The 24,125-nt window shown below is 43.2% G+C and overlaps 1 protein-coding gene across 1 annotated transcript; it reads left to right on the top strand.

The window, feature by feature from the left end:
* The first annotated feature begins 2,068 nt into the window (after positions 1 to 2,068).
* On the top strand, positions 2,069 to 20,225 carry MEP1A (meprin A subunit alpha). The gene is made up of 14 exons (XM_072144180.1): positions 2,069 to 2,137; positions 2,366 to 2,390; positions 3,308 to 3,358; positions 3,645 to 3,688; positions 5,470 to 5,548; positions 10,650 to 10,767; positions 13,129 to 13,304; positions 13,426 to 13,647; positions 15,560 to 15,709; positions 16,642 to 16,857; positions 17,015 to 17,488; positions 17,796 to 17,966; positions 18,815 to 19,043; positions 20,001 to 20,225. The coding sequence occupies exons 1-14, from the start codon at positions 2,069 to 2,071 to the stop codon at positions 20,146 to 20,148; spliced, it is 2,172 nt and encodes a 723-aa protein (XP_072000281.1). The 3' UTR covers positions 20,149 to 20,225.
* The last annotated feature ends 3,900 nt before the right edge of the window (positions 20,226 to 24,125 follow it).

The raw sequence follows: 24,125 nt of genomic DNA, 5'->3' as shown, positions 1-24,125 counted from the left end.
CCAATAAACTGAAATTGACTTTGCTGGACCAAGGCCACTAGCAGTTCTAGAGATATAGGTGCACAGCACCATGAAGACATGCAAAAAATAGTCACAGGCAGCCCAACGTCAGGGCTGTCAAAGGAGGAGCAGAGTCCAGTTAAGGTGGCACGGTGGCTTAGTGGTTAGCATTACAGCCTTGCAGAGCTGTGGACCTTGATTCAAGTCCCAGGGTCAACATTTGCAAAGAGTTTGTGTGTTCTCTCCGTCTTTGCATGGGTTTCCTCCCACACTCCAAAAACATACTGGTAGGTTGCTAAGATTGTAAGCCCCATGGGGACAGGGACCGATTTGGAAAGCTTTGTGCATTGCTGCATAATCTATGTGCACTATAAAAAAAAGCCGGGAGCTCTGTCTGATCAAGTCTCAATTTTTACATAGAGTCAGAATACAAGAGCAGTGACAGTGTCATACAACAACGCTTGGGTTAGGAGAATGGACCAAACCTGTTTGTGAGCAACTAGAAAGCTATAAACCTGGAGGACTCATGGACCTTCCAGTAGAGGGGAAGATGTCTCCTATATCTTGGTGCATCAGGGATTGGCTGGGACACTTTTACCTACCGCACTGTGTAGACAGACCAGGAACACCAAAAGACAGTCTGGAGTCTATGAGTAACTCTGGGCCATGAACACCAGGAGAAGGTAAACATCAAGAGACCACAGCATTCTAGTTTTTTACTGTATGTGGTATTTTATTCCATCCAGCTTTCATGGTGAATAATAATAAGGCTACATTCACACTGCCGTATGGGGGACATATATACGGCCGATATACGTCCCCCATAGACGGCAATGGGGCACGGCGCCCAACGGGAGCGGTACGGTGCCGCACACGTGCAGCACCGTACCGCTCGGTGCCCCGAAGAAGATAGGACATGTCCTATCTTTGTCCGTAGTACGGCGCCGTGCGCCATATCTTCCTCTCCCTGTGCTCTGCCGTTGCCCACTACGGTACGGTACGGCAGGCAACGGCAGTGTGAATGCAGCCTAAGGGTTATTTTCCTGGTTGTTTAGTTCAAAAAGTTAAGATAACTTTAAGAATTTCCTCAGTTGACCTACAAGGGATGCAGTATTAGCAAACTGAATACAAGGGTAAACCATGATACCTATAGGTGCCAGGAGGCGCCTCTTCCACATGAACACTTCCAATTTTCGTTGAACATGATACAGAAAATATTTCAATTAAGTCAAGATTCAAAAAAGAGACCACCCCTGACCGGCAAAACTACTAAGTGAATTTGTCATTCTTACCACTCGTTAAACAATGATCAAGAATACAGAACAAACAATTATGGTCGGTTTTTAACTTTGTTTATTTGCAGTAATACTTCCAAAAATACTAATAATGAAAACCTTGGGATGTGGCTCAAGATCTTTTTGTTCACCCTGCCCACCAGGCCTGAAGTGTCAATGGTCACATGATCAGAGTGGCCAATCAGTAGAGAGGGATTGATAACATACCACCATGAGCTGCAGCTCATCCCATAAAAGACAAACTCTGTTATGACGTCAATGATGTGAACGTGTTTATTATAACATTTTTATGAACAAATTTGGACCAAACTATAAAGTAAAGTAGTTTTAGAAGTAACCTCCCTCCAAAAGTTTGTTTAACATTCTCCCACAAAAACTTAAGCTGCAGATACCTCAAAATTAAATTATACTGTTGAAATATTTAACTCATCCCGCAAAAATCAAGCTCTCATGGTAAACTGTTATAGTTAAAAAAAAAAAAATAGACAATTAAAGAACGCTGTATTTCAGTTTTGGTGAAAATATGAAGAGTAATAAGGTATGTGGAGATCCATGACAGGTGTAAAAGTTAATATTATGGGGATGGATGAGCGCTGGGGAGTAGTTTATAGGCCAATTTACCAGTTTGAGATAAAGGAATCCTCTTCTGTCACTTATAGCTGTGATAACGACTGTGATAATAACCTGAACTTGATCAATTGTGCAAAGTTCAAACATCCCATATAAGATGTGTGGAGAGGACGGGGCCGGGGAGCATTCTCCTCGCAGCCACCATGGTGTCCAGGGCGTCTCTGGGGCTCCTCTGCCTCATAGCGGCCATCATCCACTCTGATGCCTTCACAGTAAGTAACATGATACAGGCTGAAGTCACCATAGCTGAGATCCAGGGATCATCACTATGCCATAAATGTGTTGTTTTTTGTTTTCCATAATATCATTACACTGCAGAATAGTGTAGGGCTGCAGGATATAGGTGGATGCTACAATTTATGGTTACTCCATAGAGGGAGGGTCCTTTAATGTCCAATAATTCGGGTACTTTTATTGAAATATGTCATTTCTTTTCACAGATTAACCAACAAAATACAGACAACGGTAAGAGAAAATCCTATAATATTTCAATTACTGGTTCAGATGCAGTGATATAAATATACAGACGGCCCCCTACTTAAGAACACTTGACTTACATACGACCCCTAGTTACAAACGGACCTCTGGATATTGGTAATTACTGTACTTTAGCCCTAGGCTACAATAATCAGCTGTAACAGTTATCACAGGTGTCTGTAATGAAGATTTATTATAAATCCTGATTCTTATGACAACCCAACATTTCTAAAATCCAATTGTCACAGAGACCAAAAGAAAGTTCTGGCTGGGATTACAATGATAAAATATACAGTTCCAACTTACATACAAATTCAACTTAAGAACAAACCTACAGACCCTATCTTGTATGTAACCCGGGGACTGCCTACATATATATATATATATATATATATATATATATATATATATATGTAGGCTACATATATATACAAGGTTACATACAAGATAGGGTCTGTAGGTTTGTTCTTAAGTTTCTTAAGTATTTATATATACGGTCCCCTACTTAAGAACACCCGACTTACAGACGACACCTAGTTACAAACGGACCTCTGGATTTTGGTAATTACTGTACTTTATCCTTAGACTACAATAATCAGCTGTAACAGTTATCATAGTCGTCTGGTGTCTGATATTAAGCTTTATTGTTAATCCAACATTTTTAAAATCCAGTTGTCATAGAGACCAAAAAAAATTTGCTTGAGGTTACAATTATAAAATATACAGTTCTGACTTACATACAAATTCAACTTAAGAACAAACCTATAGAACCGATCTTGTATGTAATACGGGGACTGCCTGTATAAATATATATATGAAGTTACACATCTGTATAAGAAGATTCCAACTGGGAAGTTGGTAAACTATTATTTAAAAGTGATACAACTTTTTGATTTCTTGTATAGTAGATAACGAAGATGCCGGAGAATTCATAGACATCCCTGACATCAACATGAGTAAGTAATGCACAGTATAATATCTCCTGCTGATGTTACAGATCTATATCTCTTTTATCTCATATGCATCTATCTATATTACATATCTCAGTCTTCCTCATAGTTTCCCCCAATACCAGTTCTTTGGAAGCTTTTATGCATCTTTCTTACCTTGAAGCTTGTATCTCCTCCGCACAATTTATTGCTTACTAATTATGTTTCTATGGCTCATCTAAAGAAACATTGAGATGTCTATTTTATTTTATTATTACCCATGGTTTTTAACTTATATTTTTACTATATGTAGAGCTCAGCAAGGAAGACCTGTTCCAGGGTGACATCAGGCTTCAGGTGAGTTCCACACCTCTTACAATGTGCAATGTGATGGTCGAAACTGGAGTAATTTAAAGGAAATTTACCATCTTGAGTAAGTGTCCATCATGATCTTACTCATAGATCCAGACACTGTCACTGTGGTAATATTATATTTGTTATCCATGGCATCCTTTCTTCTAAAATCAACTTTTATAATTATGCTAATGAGTCTGAAGGGCTGAGATTGGTGTTTCCAGAGCCCCTCAGTGCAGTAGCTTCACAGGCTGGTACAATGAGCAGAGTAGGTCTTTCCTTCCCTTGCACGTCCTGATGCTTCTAGATTACACAGACAAAGGGAGGAGGGAGTCAGTAGTTGGGTAAGACTTGTTCTGAATAGTGTAACAGCCTGTAAAGCTATAGGGACTTTGGTAATGCCGCCTGAGCCCTTCAGGCTCATAAGCACAATTTTAAAAGTTGATTTTAGAAGGATTGAGACTATGGCTTACATATACTGTATAAGAAGATTTCCACAATCACAGTGTTATGATCTATGAGTAAGTGTCTCTCGTTTATCATGCTGGAGTTTGATGGTAGAAGAGACTGTGGATGAGGACTCTCTAAGCAGACACTTCGTGATCCCTCTGTGCTATGAGATGCTCTGAGCTGACAATGTGCTTAGATTATCAGGGTACAGGGTTAAGCTAAACTTTCTTTTATCTTCTGAACATTCTACTAGTATCTGACATAGAAAAAGAAAGATGAAACAGATCAGAATCTACCCAACCATAGTCATGAGTTTATGGTCAAGTCCAAGGACAACCAAAATGTAAATACCAGGACTGATAGAGACAGGTTAGAATTATATCTGTGAAATGCTGGATTTTTGTTAATAACATTAAATTAGAGAATGTGTTATTTTGTTATCATGAGCATATTTAAAAATGTTGTCTTTTTGAGAATACCCCTTAAAGGATTTAATAGAAGAGTTCCAACATGGGTAACCAAAGCTGCATACCAAGGCATGTCACCTTCCTACTATACATCTGTGGCTCCTCCACAAACCATGGTTCCTTCAATATAGGAGTATAAAAGTTAGAGTAGTAAAATCAGACGTGAGTACTTTGCCGTAGAGTAGAAAGACAAGTCGAAGGTCAAGTAGAAGTGGTGGAGGGGCTTCTGGGGTCGGAGTGGACCGGTGCCGAGTGTTCATGCCCTGCGTCTGAACACTTGCTATACCCTTTGACTGTTCAGAACTGAAGGTTCGCTGGTTACAGTGCAAGGACCTGGTGTAAAATTATACAAGCGCAAGCCACCCACCAAATTTCATGTTTTATCATATGCAAGAGCTGTGTTAAGCTAATTCCCAACATTGGGTTCTGCAGAAAGATCTGAAGATGGTTCTAGCCATAGAAGTATAATAAGTGATAGAGCATTAATGATTAATAACATCAAGTCTATAAAAGTGACATAACCCACAATAAACTTGGCAGGGCTCTGGTCAATTAATTAGTAGTGTTATTAGATGGAACAGATGGACTTTTTGGTCACCTGAGGTTGCAGTTCCTTAAAGGACATCTACCACCAGGATGAAAGATTGTAAACCAAGCACACTGACATACTGGTGTGTGACCCCTCTGGCAAAAAATGTGCAAATAAAAAATAAAAAAAGAGAGAAAAAAATGCAAAAAGAATGATACAACTGCCCCCATGTATAAGGAGAAAAGGAATCACTCACATCCTTCCCCTTCATAAATATAGACCGTATGTATCCACATCACATTACATTGTATTACTGCTAAACTGTTACCTCTCTACAGAAAGATTCCCGAAATGGTCTACGTGATGAACGATACAGGTGGAAGTTTCCTATTCCATATATATTGTCTGATAATTTGGGTAAGAAAAGAGTGAAATGTCTTTCTATCATTGACCAATCTATAGTCCTTCTATCTAATGTCTGTCTTCTATCTATTAGCTACCTACAGTATCTATCCAACGTCTGTGGAGAAACATCTGCAGATGTCTTCACTTCAAATTTATGCTCAAAACCTACAACTCTGCCGTTCACCTCACTAAACAGGTCTACTTCACTAATCTATTATCCTCTCTCTCTAAAAATACTAAAATGCTCTTTGATACTCATCACTCATTATTAACACCAAAGGTGCAGCCACCTGTCACAGGCTTTGAGGGCTGAAGATTTGGCCACCTACTTTAAAGAGAAAATTGACTGCATTCACCCGGAAATAATTTCTCAATCGTTCACTCCATTAACCCCTTCACGCTCCGTGGCGGATATATCCGCCACGGAGCGCAGTGACTTAGCGCTCAGTGGCGGATATATCCGCCACGGCGCCTATGCCGGCTCGGCTCTGGATCAGAGCCGAACCGGCATCGGGAAACACGGGGTGCCGGCTGTAACTAATAGCCGGCACCCCAGTGTAACACCCGCGATCGGAGTTGTCTCCGATCGCGGGTGCTTAACCCGTTAAATGCCGCGGTCAGCGCGACCGCGGCATCTAACCTGCATCTGGGGGGTCTTTCCCCCACGATCGGCCCCCCCGAACCGTTTTCGGGGGGCGACGATCGTTGCTATAGCAACTCTGGGGTCCGATCTGGACCCCAGAGTTACTTGCAAGAATTGCCGGTAAGATGGCGTCTGTGACGTCATCTTACTGGCACAGTGCCAGCCTATGCAAGTGCATAGGCTGACACTGATAATACTCTGCAATACATGAGTATTGCAGAATATTATCATGAAGAAGCAATCAGAAGATTGCTTGTTCATGTCCCATGGTATAAAGGTGAAAAAGTAAAAAAAAAAAAGTCATAAATCACTAAAAATGCCCCAAATCCCCAAAACACATAAAGAGACATATAACTCAAAAAAAAGTCTAAATCATAACACAAACCCCACATATATAGTATCACCGCGTCCGTAACAACCCGTAGAATAAAAGTAAATCATTATTGAACCCCCACGATAAACGCCGTAAAAAAAAACTGTTATAAACCCTCCAAAAATTATGATTTTTACCTTTTCAATCCCACAAAAAATGCTATAAAATGCGATCAAAAAACCATATGTACTCAGACATGATACTGTTGCAAAGTACAACATGTCCCGCAAAAAACAAGCCATCAACCAGCTCCGTAGCCAAAAAAGTAACAATGTTATGCCACTTGGAAGACGGCAATACATAAATGATAGATTTTTCCCCACATTAGGGTTTTGTTTGACAAATTTAGTAAAACGTAAGAAAATATATTCATGTCTGGTATCCCCGTAATCGTATCGACCCATAGAATGAAGATAATATGATTATTAGTCTATACAGTGAACACCAAAAAAAAAAAAAAAGTAAAAAATCCAGTACAGAATTGATGCTTTTCTACTCCTGCCCTCAAAAAAAGTTCCTAAATTTTCAACAATAGGTGATACCAACCCCAAAATGGTAACAATGGAAAAAGCATCTCATCCCGCAAAAAGAATGCCGTCACATGGCCGCAATAACGAAAAAGCGAAAATTGTATAGCCTTCAAAAGGGGCCAATGAGGAAACTAAAATCCTGGCAGCTGCAGGTCCCTCCTTCCCTTCTGCACCTCGCTGTGCCCCCATAAAACAAGTAACGGCCACATGTGGGGGGTCTCTGTACTCAGGAGAAATTGCAGAACAAATTGTATGGTGGGTTTTCTCTTTTTATATTTTGGAAATGTGTAAATTTTAGTGCTAAATGAACGTATAAGGGAACAATATGACCATTCTAAATTTCACCTCCATTTTGATGTAATTACTATGAAGATCTCAAGGGGTTAACAATCTTCGTAAAAGCTGTTTCTGATAGCTTGAGGGGTGCAGATTTGAAAATGGGTTGGTTATATTGGGGGTTTTGATGCTAAATATGTAAAATTTCATTCAAAACAGTATTTATCCCCAAAATAGTCAATTCTGAAAATCCGGAAAAGCGATATTCTATTTGCAAGCCGCGTGACATCAAAATAAATTATCCAGACATTTCAGAAATTATGAAAATGTAAAGTAGACAAATGGGAAATGTTATTCAGCAACTTATTTAGGTGGTAAATCGATCTGCCTGAAAACTCAATGATTTAGAATTTCGAAAATGGCAAATTTTTCAAAAAATTCATCATATTTTCTTTTTTTTTGTAAATAAACGCAAAACTTATCTGCCAAAATTTACCACTAAAATGAAGTACAACATGTGGGGAAAAAACAATCTCAGAATCGTTTTGATAAGTAACAGTGTTCAAAAGTTATAACCATATAAAGCGACGCATGTCAGAATCCAAAAAATCGGGCTGAGCCTTAAGCTACAAAATGGCGTCCTTAAAGGGTTAATCCCCTTCCCTCCGAAACCTCACCCTGTTCACTCTCATCCTTTGAGCCAGTCACAGAGGAAGAATTGTCCAGGCTCCTCTCCTCTGCTCGCCCCACTACCTGTATCAGTGACCCCATCCCCTCACATCTGGTACAGTCTCTCTCCCCAGCAATCATTTCTCCTCTCACTAAAATCTTCAACCTCTCTCTTCTGATGTTGTCCTCTCTTCTTTCAAGCATGCTGTTGTTACATAATTAGTAAAGAAACTCCTGGAACCCCTGGTCTATTCTTGACTAATTCATTATCTCTCAGCTAACTCCCTCCTTGACCCCCTACAATCTGGTTTCCGCTCTATGCTCTCCACTGAAACTGCTCTTTCTAAAGTCTCCAATGATCTCCTCACTGCAAAATCCATAGGTGACTATTCTCTCTTCATTCTCCTCGATCTATCGGCAGCGTTCGATACTGTGGACCACCAGCTCCTCCTCAGGAGGCTTCACTCCATTGGCCTGGAGCTCACTGAACACTGAACTTTCAGTGTCCTCTTCTTTGGATCTCAGGATCTTTTCATCTTCCTCTCACTGTCGGGGCCACCCATAGGGTTCCTCAGGGCTCAGTCCTAGGTCCTCTTCTCTTCTCCCTCTATACTGCCCCCATCGGACAAACCATCAGCAGGTTTGGTTTCCAGTATCATCTCTATGCTGATGACACCCAGCTGTCTATTTCTGGACGTAACATCACCCATACCTTACTCCAGAACCCTAGTGACTGTCTCTGCTGTCTCTAGCATCATGTCCTCTCTCTTTTTGATACTCAATCTTTCTAAGACTGAACTTCTTGTCTTCCTACCATCTACTAACCGACCCAACCCTGACCTCTCCATCTCGGTCTGTGGGATCACTATAGCACCGAGGCAGCAGGCCCGCTGTCTTGGGGTTGTGCTGGACTCTGACCTCTCCTTTGCACCACATATTTAATCTCTTGCCGCGTGCATCACAAAAACATCTTCAGAATCCACCTATTTCTTGCAATAAAAACAAGCCAGGCTTGTCTATCAGACCACACACTTTCAGACTTAGGCTACATTCACACTACCATATGGGGAACGTATATACGGCCGATATACGTCCCGCATAGACGGCAATGGGCTCACGGCGCCCTACGGGAGCGGTACGGTGCAGCACACGTGCGGCACCGTACCGCTCCGTACCCCAGAAAAAGATAGGACATGTCCTATCTTTCTCCATAGTATGGCGCCGTGCACCATAACTTCCTATGGAGAGGGGCGGGGGTGAGCAGCGCTCACCTCCTCCTCCTCTCCCCGTGCACTGCCGTTGCCCGCTACGGTACGGTACGGGCGGGCAACGGCAGTGTGAATGTAGCCTAATACCCACCCTCCAAAGCTTCATACGTGCTCTTAAAACCCATCTCTTTAGGCAGATCTATCACACTCGCTAACTGCATAAGACTTCAACTCTATCTCTACTAATCCATCCCATGTTCTCCGGCAGATACCAAGCTCCAGGCTTCTCTGCAGTCACTTTCACCTTGGACTTTGTATATAAGATGCGGCTGATGGCTGGTTCATGCAGCAGAATTTTTATTTATTAAATTATTTTCTTTCCTTATAAAGAATGGCTGGAGCATTATACAAACACTTACACCTCCTGTGTCACCCCCTTATCCTCATAGACTGTAAGCTCTTGTGTCACCTCCTCATCCTCATAGACTGTAAGCTCTTGTGTCCCCCTCATCCTCATAGACTGTAAGCTCTTGTGTCACCCCCTCACCCTCATAGACTGTAAGCTCTTGTGTCACCCCCTTCATCATCATAGACTGTAAGCTCTTGTGTCACCCCCTCATCCTCATAGACTGTAAGCTCTTGTGTCACCCCCTCATCCTCATAGACTGTAAGCTCTTGTGTCACCCCCTCATCCTCATAGACTGTAAGCTCTTGTGTCACCTCCTTATCCTCATAGACTGTAAGCTCTTGTGTCACCTCCTCATCCTCATAGACTGTAAGCTCTTGTGTCCCCCCTAATCCTTATAGACTGTAAGCTCTTGTGTCACCCCCTCACCCTCATAGACTGTAAGCTCTTGTGTCACCCCTCATCCTCATAGACTGTAAGCTCTTGTGTCACCCCCTCATCCTCATAGACTGTAAGCTCTTGTGTCACCCCCTCATCCTCATAGACTCTAAGCTCTTGTGTCACCCCCTCATCCTCATAGACTGTAAGCTCTTGTGTCACCCCCCTCATCCTCATAGACTGTAAGCTCTTGTGTCACCCCCTCATCCTCATAGACTGTAAGCTCTTGTGTCACCACCTCATCCTCATAGACTGTAAGCTCTTGTGTCACCCCCTCATCCTCATAGACTGTAAGCTCTTGTGTCACCCCCTCATCCTTATAGACTGTAAGCTCTTGTGTCACCCCCTCATCCTCATAGACTGTAAGCTCTTGTGTCACCTCCTCATCCTCATAGACTGTAAGCTCTTGTGTCACTCCCTCATCCTCATAGACTATAAGCTCCTGTGAGCAGGACCTTCACTCCCATTGTTCCATATCTATCTTTCTCTATCATATCTACCATCTATTTTTTTTTCTTTATGGATATTTAAAGAAATTTTTGTAAAATATTTGACTTTCTTTGTTTTCAGACCTGAATGCTAAGGGAGTCATTCTTAAATCCCTTGAATTTTTTCGTCTGAAATCTTGTGTGGATTTTAAACCCTATGAAGGAGAATCAACTTTTATATATTTTCTGAAGTCTGGGGGGTAAGTACTTCCAGCTTGTTACAGCGCTGTCCACAGATCTGACCCAGGGCTAGAAATGGCGCCTCTTCGGATAGAAAGCAAACATGTTTTTATAATCTTGTATAATCCATTTAACTTCAATTGGTAGATTTGTATACAGCAGGTAAGGTTGGATTCCTGTCCTCGTTGTTTTTTCAGATAATGGGGGTCATTTACTGCGGGTCCCATTCTCGCATTTTCATCGGGTCTCCCGTATTTTTCCGATTTGCGCAGAATTGCCCCAGGATCGGATTGTGGTGCATCGGCACCGGCTATCACGCGACAGAAATCGGGGGGGAGGGGGGGGGAGGGGGCGTGGCCGCTGGAAAACCTGACGGATTTGGAAAAACCGCAGAATTTAAAAAACGAATTGTGTCGCAAAATCAATCAGTCACATGCACCAGGGATAGGATGGTGAACTCCAACTGACCTCAGCGCAGCAGCGACACCTGGTGGACATCGGGTGCACGACCTTAGTGGATCGCTGGAAGACACAAATCAGCGTCTGAGAACGCGCCGCTGGATCGCGACAGGACCGGGTAAGTAAATGACCCCCAATATGTTCATAATATCCACAGCAATATTCAAGGATTATTTTTTATCAAAATAAGAGCCCACAGGTAGCACATGTGTTATGCAGGATACACAAAAAGTTAATGAAGGCTCACATTGGCACAAAAAAAGTGGTATTCATCAATTTATTCCACTGGAAATATATATTTTTTTTGTATGAGCCCAAAATTGAGGCCATGGAGCTTTCAAATACATAGTTGGCAGTGACAAGTTGCATACGTTCCTCAATAGAGGGTACAGACAGTCCCTGGGTTGTGTACAAGATAAGTTTCATAGGTTTGTTCTTAAGTTGAATTTGTATGTAAGTCTGTGTATTTTATAATTGTAGTTCCGGACAAAGATTTTTTTTGCCCCAGTGACAATTGGAGTTACAAATTTTTTGCTGTAATAGAACCAATAATTATCAATAAAGCTTCATTACAGACACCTTACAGCTGATCATTGCCTGGGACTAAAGTAACATCCAGAGAGGTCACCAGAGGTCACAGGGGGCAGTTTTTATGTACTTTTTGCATGCAAATTTCATGTGAGCTAAATTTGTCTATTTGGTTTTGTATTTTTATGTGCGTTTTTTAATGCAGAGTTGCCTTTTGCGTTTTTTTTTTCTCTCATTTTTGCCCATCCCTTTAGGCTGAGTAAATTTTGCATGAAAACTGCACGTTGATGCAGATTTTCTGCACTGAGCAACAATTTCCACATGAAAAAAAAGTATCGTCTACACGACTTTTTCCAAATCATATTCACTTTAATGCTACTGTATTACGCTGTGAGTCTTCAGCACCTAAATCAGCACATAAAATCTGCAATGTATGCAAGTCCCCAACTTGTTCCCAAAAAACAGCTGGGTACAATCGCAAAATATATGTAAAATGATTCTTTTAGAAAAAATATCTCCAATATAGGCAAAGGGCTGCATTAAAGGAAACCTACCACCACGGATCTACCTATTAAGGGAGATCGGGTCGTAGATGCCTCTATTGTATGTGCGCGCCCGTGTCCACGAAGCCAGAGTTCTGCGCATGTGCAGAACGCAGGCCCATGGCTGCATGGTCACTGCTGCGGAGCTACTGTGCATGCGCAGAACTCCGGCTTCACGGCGGATGATTTCTGGTAGGAGGATCAAAGGGGCTACTGGGGCATGGAGTAGCTGTGTCGTGTAGCCTCAGCTCCGGCTAACACACACCCTAGTAGCCTCTTTAGAAAATTAGCATATTAGGGCAATAACAGTTATAAAAAGATACAGGGGACGTGAGGATTAGCCCTTAAAAGGGCTATCCTCGTGTCCAATAGAGTGACCTACCACCCGATCTACCTTAATAGGTAGATCCGTGGTGGTAGGTTTACCTTAAAGAATATCTGGTGGGAGCATCTTACATCTCGACTGTAAACATTTCAAATTGTTACGCATTAGTTAACCATTTTATATGCTATCGATATTCCCTTAGTCAGGTTGTATAGTTCGAAGAGCACTACCCCAAAAGTACACTTCAAAACCTCTGTATGACAGATGCGACACAACAGAACACAAAACAAAAATTTAAGTAAAAACTTTTAGGCTTTGCTTATCTCACATTCCCCCCATCTTGTGGATGGGTAATCTAGTCCAGTTACTGAGACCAAGGTAGGACAAAATAAGGGATCCATTTTTCCAAGGAATTTAAAAATCTGATTAATATGGCAAAATGAGATATAGATCAGCTCAATGTAGACCCTTTCTTTAAAGTGCAAGTCCAGCCTTAAACTACAAAGTGAATATTTTTTATCTTGTAGCTGCTGGTCCTATGTTGGAGACTTCGGTACCGGTCAGAACCTTTCCATTGATAGCGGATGTGACCATAAAGCTATTGTGGAACATGAGCTTCTTCATGCTCTGGGATTCTATCATGAGCAGTCAAGAAGTGACCGAGATGACTATGTAAAAATTTGGTGGGAAGAAATCCTTGAAGGTAAGTTTATATCACTTCTTTTCTCCAGTATATAATTGTTATCTGGCGTAGAAATGAATGTTCTCGAGTAAAGCTGATCCAAAGTTATGTGGATAGTTTGACAGTAAATATTTTTTCACAGGCAGGCAACACAACTTTAACACATACGATGACAAGTTTATAACGGATCTGAACACTCCATACGACTATGAGTCCGTCATGCACTATGCTCCGTTTTCTTTCAACAAGAACCCCGATGTCCCAACCATCACTGCCAAGATCCCAGCATTTGATAACATCATTGGACAACGACTTGACTTTTCAACCATAGACCTGGAACGTCTAAACAGGATGTACAACTGCAGTATGTATGACCTGCAAAACTGTTTTTGAAGAAGCTATATATATATATATATATATATATATATATATATATATATATCCATGATTATATAGCGTACACTAGAGGGTTGGATAAGAGAGTAAACAAAAACATTAATCCCATGGCCACCAGTATCTATGGATTCCGTCATATGTTCTCATTCACTCATGGGTCTGCATACGGCAAACTGAGAGGTCCATAGAGGGGTTGTAGCAGTTGGGCCACAGTTTTGGTCCACTTTTGCATATGATGCGGGTATGTATCATAACCTGGCACTGGCTCCGGCCTCCTGATAAATATCCAGCCATGTGGGCACAAGTGCCAGGTGCATTGTATGCCTAGCCTAGTTCTAAAAAATAGAAAGAGACACAGGCGGCGCCCCTAGTGTAATGGGTAACTCGAAAGTATAATAGGTATAAAGGGTATCTGCTCACCTGAAGACACCTTGTGTCTTAAGCGTTTGGAGCAGATACTTGTTGGTCCGTCTGATTTCCACTGGTTGTTGATGGGGTGTGCTGCGTCTTCCCGGGATCCGGTACAGATATATAGGGGATCACAGGGATATAAGGATTTGGAAAGTCCGGGTTGGTGTAAGACGCGCTGACCCAATTATGCTAGGTCCGACACAGATAATGAGGTTCAAATATTTATTTGAATGATAAAAGGACTACGCATTTCGGGGTCCTTTTATCATTCAAATAAATATTTGAACCTCATTATCTGTGTCGGACCTAGCATAAATGGGGGAGAGCGTCTTACACCAACTTTCCAAATCCTTATATCCCTGTGTAGCCTAGTTGTACACCAGCTTTGGGCCTTTGGCCGGACCTGGCCCAGCACCGCACTTTCCGTTCCCAATCGGTGAAGAAGGCGGGGTAGTTCTAATTCCCGCTTTGCAACTAAATAATGGCTTGTACACCAGTTCTCAGGAGTATAAACTGTGATAAATCCGACCATAGTATTTACTTGTTGGAAGGACTGGTTCATATTTTTGTTGTAGATGATGTCTAGGGTGTAAAAGGATCAATTAAAATGTCTTTGAAATGTCCATTCATATACATTTAATAATTGTATGTGTGAATTACCTAAGTTTGATAACCTTTCTTGACTAATCTAGAGAAGATTACTTGTTTTCATCTTAGATGAGGAAGGAAAGGAGAATTTGTTTGGTTAGGAAGTAGAATGTCTGACTTAAAGGGAACCTGTCACCAGCGGACGCCTGTTAAACCCCTAAACATACCTAATAGGCTGCATTAAATGTGGGGGTGGGCTTCAGGGTCAAGCGTTCACCAAGTCTCCGGCCAGCTGCGTCATCAAAACTCCTCCTACAGTTTTCTTTTCAGCCGATTCCTGCCCTGCCTTCCCTCGTTCAAAATCTTGGACGTATGCAGTGCCTTTAGTTATCTCCTCTCCGGCCCTGGAGGGAGAAACGCGCACTGCACATGCGCCGTAAGCTGTGCACTTCGCCGCCGCAAAGTAATCGGTAGCCTCGTGCACGTGCATGTCCAAGATTTTGAATGAGAGAAGGCAGGGCAGGAATTGGCTGAAAAGAGAACTGTAGGAGGAGTTTTGATGACGCAGTTGGTCGAAGGCTTGTTGAATGCTTGATTGCTGGATCCCGAAGCCCACCCGTCTGACTGGTAGATACCTGTGAATATAAGTTGTTATTTCAGTATGCGGCCGGCACACCATCATTATAAGGACATACCTGGACAACATTTAATGCAGTCTATAAGGTATGTTTAGGGGTTTAACAGGAGTCTCGCTGACGACAGGTTCCTTTTAAAACAGAAGTTTCATCTTTCCTATCTGGAGAACAGCTTTAAAGACAGTGTTTCCACTAATAAATATATTTTTCTGTGTAGTTCTGAACTTTTCTTATGGGCCTTTGCAGGTGCTCCCCTCATTCTCCTGGATCAGTGCTCCTTTGAGTTCATCAACATTTGTGGGATGGTCCAGGCCACCACCGATGATGCTGACTGGATTCATGAGCTGGGTTCTGCAGGAACATCGGGTGATCACACCTTAACTGGACGATGCAGAGGTAAGATAACCCACATTATCTCATAAGAAGACAACCTTTGGACAGAAGCCACGTGTTTTCATTTATCAGCAGCTATAAACCCAGGTTATAGACTCATTGCTGATGTCAAGGGTCAATTACCCTGTTTACTACTGGGGGGTAATTAGGACAAGAATGTGGAATATGGATCTCTGGTTCCGCGTTGTTTAGGACTTGCTGATCTGCAAATTATGGAGCTATCACTAAATTGTTAAAAAACCCAGGAGATGATAAGAACCAACTTAGTACCAGCCTGGGGTTTTGGACTCTAGCCATGAGATCGAGCTTATCTTTATTGGATGGTCCTTCTCTCTTTGTTACTACACAGCGCTAATTATTTTACATATGAATTCACACTTTCATGTATGCTTATATGTATTAATGTTAGTCTGTGATTGCTAATAGTTCTGGCTTTGGAGACCTCCACTGGTCTTCTAAGCATTAAGGCTGTGGCAGTATTCCATTATTATGTAAGCGGTTAGGGTGGTAGCCCGGGGCCCAGGCCTTCTAGGTTATCTTGGCCAACCAAACCACCCACCAGATTTTATACTGAGAAGAACCTTCATTAATGAAATCCTTGTACATATGTTCCTGCTCTCAATACACATGTACACAAGAGCCATTTCAGGGCTTTTGAAGATCCTCCAAAGGTCCTGAAACCAGTAATTGAAAGCAGGCAAAGGGGACACTTCCTCCATTCCCCAAGAAGCGGATTCTAATAGGAAGTGATTCCAGACTTGTAGCGGCTATAATATTCATACAGCCCAGGGCCCAGGACAGTCTTAATCCACCCCTGGGCTGTGGCGTCTTCATCTTGTGACCAGAACTACTTCTTACCCCCTTTTAGTAGAGCAGGACCCCACTGTTTTGTTTTGCGTACCTAACATTATACTGTTATTTTTATGTTTTTATAGATGCAGGTTACTTTATGCACTTCAATACTCACTCTGGACCCACTGGTCACTCCGCCGTCCTGGAGTCCCGCATTCTGTATCCTAAACGGACTGAGCAATGCCTGGAGTTTTTTTACAAGATGAACGGAAGCCCCAATGACAGGCTGACCATCTGGCTCCGCCTAGATGACGGCACAGGAAACGTTAGAAAATTAAAGAAAATCCACACTATTCACGGTATAGTTATGGAAGTTTGGAGAAATTTTGGGTGGACTTTGTTCTAGTGCAGAAAGATTGAGGTTAACCGTTTCATCATTGATGGGACAGTAGAGTTGACCAAGCTTGACATGATATTGACTTACAAATGTATTATCACATCTATCTCCCAATTCAGGTGGCAATGACCACGACTGGCAGATCGCACATGTGCCCCTCAATGCGGATAGGAAATTCCGCTATGTATTCCAAGGTATCCAAGGCGATAATACAACCACAAGTGGCGGTATTCTTATTGATGACATCGTCCTATCAGAACTCCCTTGCCCTACTGCCGTGTGGACCGTACGGAAATTCAACGAAATCCTTGCTAACACTGTCAAAGGAGATCGGGTTGTCAGTCCCTGTTTCACCAGCCCTGAAGGCTACAGATACGGTATTGGTCTCTATCCTCATGGACAGCCCACATCCACTTACAACAATTACACCGGGATATCATTCCACCTATGTAGTGGGGAAGATGACGCCGTCTTGGAATGGCCGGTATTAAACCGTCAAGTCATTATAAATCTGTTGGATCAAGATCCAGATGTCGTTCAGAGGATGTCTTCTAGCCGGACATTCACAACATTAGCAAGTCAAATAATATCTCGTAAGTAATTGTTGCTCTATAGTACAGTATTTACCGTATATTTCGGACTATAAGGCGCACCATCAATAAATGCCTGCTAAAACGTCTAGGTTCATACATAAGGCGCACCAGATTATAAGGCACACCTGATTATAAGGATGAATGACCAGCAGGTGGCAGACCTGTGCACAGTTCAAGGCAGCTGTTGTGCGCCTTATAGTCCGAAAAATACTTCTTTGAACAGCTTATTGTTGGGATTGTAATTTTTGGGGGGCTATTAAACAGCGCCAAGTCTTCTGTTATAAATTGCTTATTTCCTTTCCAAAAGCATCGAACATTTCCAGATGGGAGAAGCCTTCTCTTACTGGCACTTGGGATAACACGTGCGGCTGCTACAGATCCCCAGACTTCGGCTGGTCAACTTTCATCAGTCACTTCAATTTACATCGAAGGAGTTTTCTGAAAAATGATGATCTGATATTGTTTGTGGATTTTGAAGGTACGTATGTATTATCATATACATGGTCAAGGGTAGTAGAGGGAGCACAGCATTTTTATAATTTCCGCCAGCCACACTTGGGAGGGGGACTTTATGGAGGTTAACAAAGTAATGGTGGTTAAAATTATGATGGGCAAAAAATTATGGATTACAGCCATGTACACTATCCATTATCCAAGCCATGTTTAGTGAATTTATTTATATGCAATGCAAAATTTCAAATAAATTTGTATAAGTAGCAATTCTTGTCATGGCTGAAATTGTTCTCTATCCAAATATGCCCATTCTCAAAATGCACCAGACTGGCCCATTTGTCATAGTAGATTGGGTGGAAATGGAGGTTCATCAATACAAAGGCAGGTCTTACCTATAATCCAGAGGAGGGCAAAAACCCTATGATACTGATGCTTTTTAACCAAAGTAGGTTTAAAATTCCGTTCTTACTCCAGAAATGGCAATCAGAATACATTTCTAGATCAACATCCCATCCCAAAAATATGTGAGGCTTATTTTCAAGAAAAATCATCCAGGCCATGGCAAAAATTGTCATGTATGTATCAGATCATCAAATCATCCAGTAGCAGAGAGTTCAACAGTCTCTCTGTTCTTACAGTAAATCCTATGATGGAAACCGTCTTTCCTCTAGGTGTGGAAGATGCCCCTTTTGTCATCATTACGGGCCTTAGATCTTAAAAGATCATTAGAAAGATCTCTCTACTTGTGGGACCATCTGGAACATCACAAAGCACCTGTGGCTTGCTTTCTGATGAGGACACTTTGGGTTCTCTTGAAAAGTTCATATGGATTCAAGAGGGTGTTCTTCATTCTGTTTGCTCTTGGTCCTACAGATCTCACACACCTTATAAAGACTGAAGTTCCCATCCGGCCAGCCGCACCTTTGGTGGAGGAAGAGGAAGTACAAGAGTTGGAGGTAGAGGAAGTACATGAGCGGGAGAAGCGTTCCTTGGAGAACCCTTTGGTTAACTATGATGTCCAAGCCAAGGAAGCCCAATGTGATTCCAGCGTGTGTCTAAATGGAGGAATCTGTGTGATGGAGTCTGGTAGAGCAAGCTGCAGGTACACTATGTCATGGTTGTTACGTGTCTTAGATGTAATCTATTTTTTAAAATTATTATCTAATTATTTTCTAAAATTGACCCAAATGTTCTACATATTTTGAGAACGTTAAAGAATATTTTTTTCTTTTATAGACCTCCCCAATGAGGGCAGTTTCAATGGCTGCAATAATGATCTATAGATTTGGGTCAATTTTAGAAAATAATTTAAGTTTGAGGATTTACCTATTTGGTACATCCATCTTTAGAAGATCTATTTAGGGGAAGGCGCCCATCCATAATAAAAAACATCAGTATATGATTTCGAAAGGGGCCAACACCTGCACATGCCCCAACAGATGTTTGGTTTCAGTGTTGGTTTGGAACAACTAATGCAGAGATGATGGTTGCATCATGTGTAGTGGTCTTGTACCTGCACACTTGGCTCCATTTAATTTCAATATTAACTGGACCTGCAGCAACAGGACATGACCACTTCACAGGGCGTGGAGCCATCTGGTTCTGGCGCCATTCACTCTTTGGTACTAAGAAATATGAGCGTTGGCCCCTGTGACCAGGTACAGTTTCAAGTGAACAGGATACTCTGGCCTTCTGGCTGGTAGTTGTGTTTTTTAACAATAGTTTATATACTGCACACATGCATTGCATGAACTGTGTCGACGTGTGTTTCTCCATGGTTACAGACTACGGACAAACCCTTTGTAGTCTGACTCCTGTAACCATGTATTCTTTTCATCTGGTTGTATAGTTCTTACTTATGTTTGATCTTGCAACAGAGGAATCCGACTACACTGGACATGTTTGTAGTCTGTCACCAGGGAGATGCTAAGTTATTTCAGGAAAAAATATAGGATATTATTAAACAAGATAATTTGTAATAATAAAAAGTTTGTTTCTCACACATTTATTGTAATATACCAAAAAATACTAGCATTAACCCCCGGATGTATTATTGCAGGTGTGCACCCAGCCAGGCGTTCATGTACACCGGTGACCGCTGTGAGATTGCCCAATTACACGGCAATGTGATTGGAATGATGATCGGAGGAGTGGCCGGGACCATCGCTTTAACTATTGCAGTCCTCGCCATAATCAGCAGAAAATAACTTCTCTGTATATGCAGGAAAGCTCTCCATACTCACACTCAGGTGTCACTCAATGTAAATAAAGAAATCCAACATAATGTATGACCTTCTATTCCCGTAACTTTGTTAGATACAATATAAGATTCTGCATCAAAATATGGTCATTTGAGTATGTAGACAGTAGCACCAAGTAATTTTTATCATTAAGTACCACTACTATGGCAGATTCAAGTCTTCTACACTATGGGGCAGATTTACTTACCCAGTCCATTAGCGATCCAGCGGCGCGTTCTCTGCGGTGGATTTGGGTCTTCCGGCGATTCACTAAGGCAGTTCCTCCGACGTCCACCAGGTGTTCACGATCCATTGCTGGGTGAAGGTAAGCGCGTGTCCAGCAACACTTTTTTTTTAAAAATGCGGTGGTTTTTCTGAATCAGTCGGGTTTTCGTTCACCACGCCCCCTACTTCCGTCTCGTGCATGCCAGCGCCGATGCGCCACAATCCGATCGTGTGCGCCAAAGAAACGGGGATTAAGGGAAAATCAGTGCAAAACGGAAATATTCGGGTAACACGTCGGGAAAACGCGAATCGAGCCCTTATTAAATGACCCCCAATATATGGTCAATGATTAATTTTAATGGCCAGGATGTAATACTACATTTTGCACTCCAGCAAAAAATGTAATTTCAATCGCGATGATAGATGATCACTGGAGGATCTCTCAATATGGATGGACGGTAATCATGTGGTCACAATGCAATTACATGTCTGTCATGGGGATATTGGTCATGAAACAATTAATGTAATATACATGAGATTGAGAGAATAGAACAATCATGGCTTTTCATTGCAACACTGTATTTAATGCATCTGCCTGACCATAGGCTTGCTCATAGGAAACCGGTCAGGGCTATTTGGGATGCACAAACAATAATACATGCATCCCTTGGGGTGTTATTCTCCTAAATTGCTCTCATTCCCTTTAATATTTTATTTCTAGTTAATTTCAAGATCCATTTCTGGTCTCCACCGCAACTCTTTAATTTTAAATTAGCATAACCCCTTATAACCTTATAACCTAATTCCAGACAGAAATTTGGGTTAATAAAACGGATATTTAAAAGTGTTGTATGGGATTAAAATGACCAATGTCTAGAATTGCATCTCATCGCCATTAATATTATAAGAGCCAAGCTGTAATACCATGCTTAGCCCTTGCATTGTCCCAAAGTGGGGCGCTATTTAAGAGAGCGGGGTCAGTACCGGAAACATTTTGGTGAACCTGTCAGGGGCCTGCGGATCAGAGATAAGTGCCCAGAGTCTACGTCTGGTTCCAGGGCCGCTGATAGGGCAGTACAACTGGTACTGCCCTATGGGGCCCGGACTCTAAGACACTAGGGGGGGGGGGGGGGGCCCGGCCGGTGGGCCGCAGACTGTGCGGTCTGTGCTGCACACAGCGTCGGACTGGCCCACCGGAGTACCGGAGAATCCTCCGGTGGGCCCTGACGCGTGCCGAGTCCCGGTGCTCCGATGCGGTCGAGTTCCCAACTCTCCCATGACGGCGCGGCCCCCGGAGCTCTCACCTCTGCGCGGCCCCGGCGCTCTCACCCCTGCGCGGCCCCGGCGCTCTCACCCCTGCGCGGCCCCGGCGCTCTCACCCCTGCGCGGCCCCGGCTCTCTCACGCCTGCACGGCCCCGGAGCTCCCGGCGGTGGCCGCGTGGTCCCGGCGCCCGATGCCTGCTTCCTGCTCCTGTGCTCGCCTGCACCTGAGATGGCGCGTTCCCGCGGCTGCTGAACACGGTAAGGTCCTCTGTGTGTGTGTGTATGTCTGTCGGTCGGTACTGGGGTGGGGGTAGGCCCTATTTCTATCCTGGGGTGGGGGGTGAGGGAGGCCCTATTTCTATCCTGGGGTGGGGGGTGAGGGAGGCCCTATTTCTATCCTGGGGTGGGGGGTGAGGGAGGCCCTATTTCTATCCTGGGGTGGGGGAGGCCCTATTTCTATCCTGGGGTGGGGGGTGAGGGAGGCCCTATTTCTATCCTGGGGTGGGGGGTGAGGGAGGCCCTATTTCTATCCTGGGGTGGGGGGTGAGGCCCTATTTCTATCCTGGGGTGGGAGGTGAGGCCCTTTTTCTATCCTGGGGTGGGAGGTGAGGCCCTATTTCTATCCTGGGGTGGGGGGTGAGGCCCTATTTCTATCCTAGGGTGGGGGATGAGGCCCTATTTCTATCCTGGGGTGGGGGATGAGGCCCTATTTCTATCCTGGGGTGGGGGATGAGGCCCTATTTCTATCCTAGGGTGGGGGATGAGGCCCTATTTCTATCCTGGGGTGGGGGATGAGGCCCTATTTCTATCCTGGGGTGGGGGATGAGGCCCTATTTCTATCCTGGGGTGGGGGATGAGGCCCTATTTCTATCCTGGGGTGGGGGTAGGCCCTATTTCTATCCTGGGGTGGGGGATGAGGCCCTATTTCTATCCTGGGGTGGGGGATGAGGCCCTATTTCTATCCTGGGGTGGGGGATGAGGCCCTATTTCTATCCTGGGGTGGGGGATGAGGCCCTATTTCTATCCTGGGGTGGGGGATGAGGCCCTTTTTCTATCCTGGGGTGGGGGATGAGGCCCTTTTTCTATCGTGGGGGTGGGGGATGAGGCCCTTTTTCTATCCTGGGGTGGGGGATGAGGCCCTATTTCTATCCTGGGGTGGGGGGGGGGAGGCCCTGTCTCTATAGTATATAGTCTTTATACAGCGGCAGTACACAGCCATACATGGAGCTACAGTGTGGTACATGAGTATTTTGTCTTTATATATATCCCTTGTTTAAAGGGAATCGAGCACCAGGTGCACAGCATAGTACCTGAAGGTATCATGCTATGCACCTGATGACCCTGACTTCAGCACTGTAAGTTCCATCAAAATGGCCTCTATGGTTATCCTTTAATGCTTTTATAAAGAATTATGTTAATTACCAGCTTAGGAGCAGTGGGAGTGCTCCAGTGCACCTAAGGGCTCCTTATGTCACCCAGCGGCCAGTCCTGCGGTGATCCGAAATCCCGATACCTGTGCCTGCTCAGCAGCCTCTGTGAATCAGTGTGCAGGTGCAGGGACTTTAGGTTTCCTTGGGGCATGCAATGAACGCTCCTTCTTTTCCTTCCCATTGGTTCTGAGGAAATATGAAGTCCTGACCCTTATGCAGTGATTCACAGAGGTTGCTGAGCAGGCACAGGTACCAGGACTTCAGATTACCTCAGGACTGGTGGCAGGGTGACGTAAAGAGCCCTTAGGTGCACTGGAGCACCCCCACTGGTAATTAACACAATTCTTTATTAAAACATTAAAAGATAGTGGCGGCCCTAGCAATTGCACTTTATAATGTTATATTTGTTATATGTTGTCTGTTAAACACTTTTATATGTTTACTGTTCACCATGCTTTAGTTTTTGATGCCATATTTGCACTATAATAAATATACTTGACCAAAAGTATGACTCCTATTGGCAATCTACCAGAAGAGTGTGCCTTGTCGTAGCAACAGGCCTCAAACCCTGTTTGTGAAAAGTCACTGCGGGGGGCAGGAGGCTTGTTCGGTTTTGGGGTGTGTTGGGGCCCAGACACTTTTGCTGTATGGGGCCCCGAATTTCCTGATGGCTGCCCTGTCTGGTTCTATATAAAGGTGTTTAAGGCAATCTTCAAGAACAAATATTTGCAGCGTTGGCCGGGATCACTTCATTTCCATAGACTAACATCAGGCTCTGCAGGGAGCAAAGTTGGATTTACTTTATGTCGGGTAAATCCAAACCAAATATACTTCATATTTATATAGAAGGTTGGAAAGAAAGTGTATCCTCAATGCCATATGTGCTCTGTAAAGATGTGAAAGTAATTACGGCCTGCACATATATGTATAGGGGTGAAATGGACAGATGGATATTAGCTTACATAAGATATGAAAATATAATAATGAAGATGTTTCTAGGAGGAGCATACACTGTACATCTTCTA

Source organism: Engystomops pustulosus, chromosome 3 (assembly GCF_040894005.1).
Source record: "Engystomops pustulosus chromosome 3, aEngPut4.maternal, whole genome shotgun sequence".
NCBI lineage: Eukaryota > Metazoa > Chordata > Amphibia > Anura > Leptodactylidae > Engystomops > Engystomops pustulosus.
Note: the sequence above shows the minus strand (reverse complement) of the source record. Positions and strands in the feature narration are given on the sequence as shown.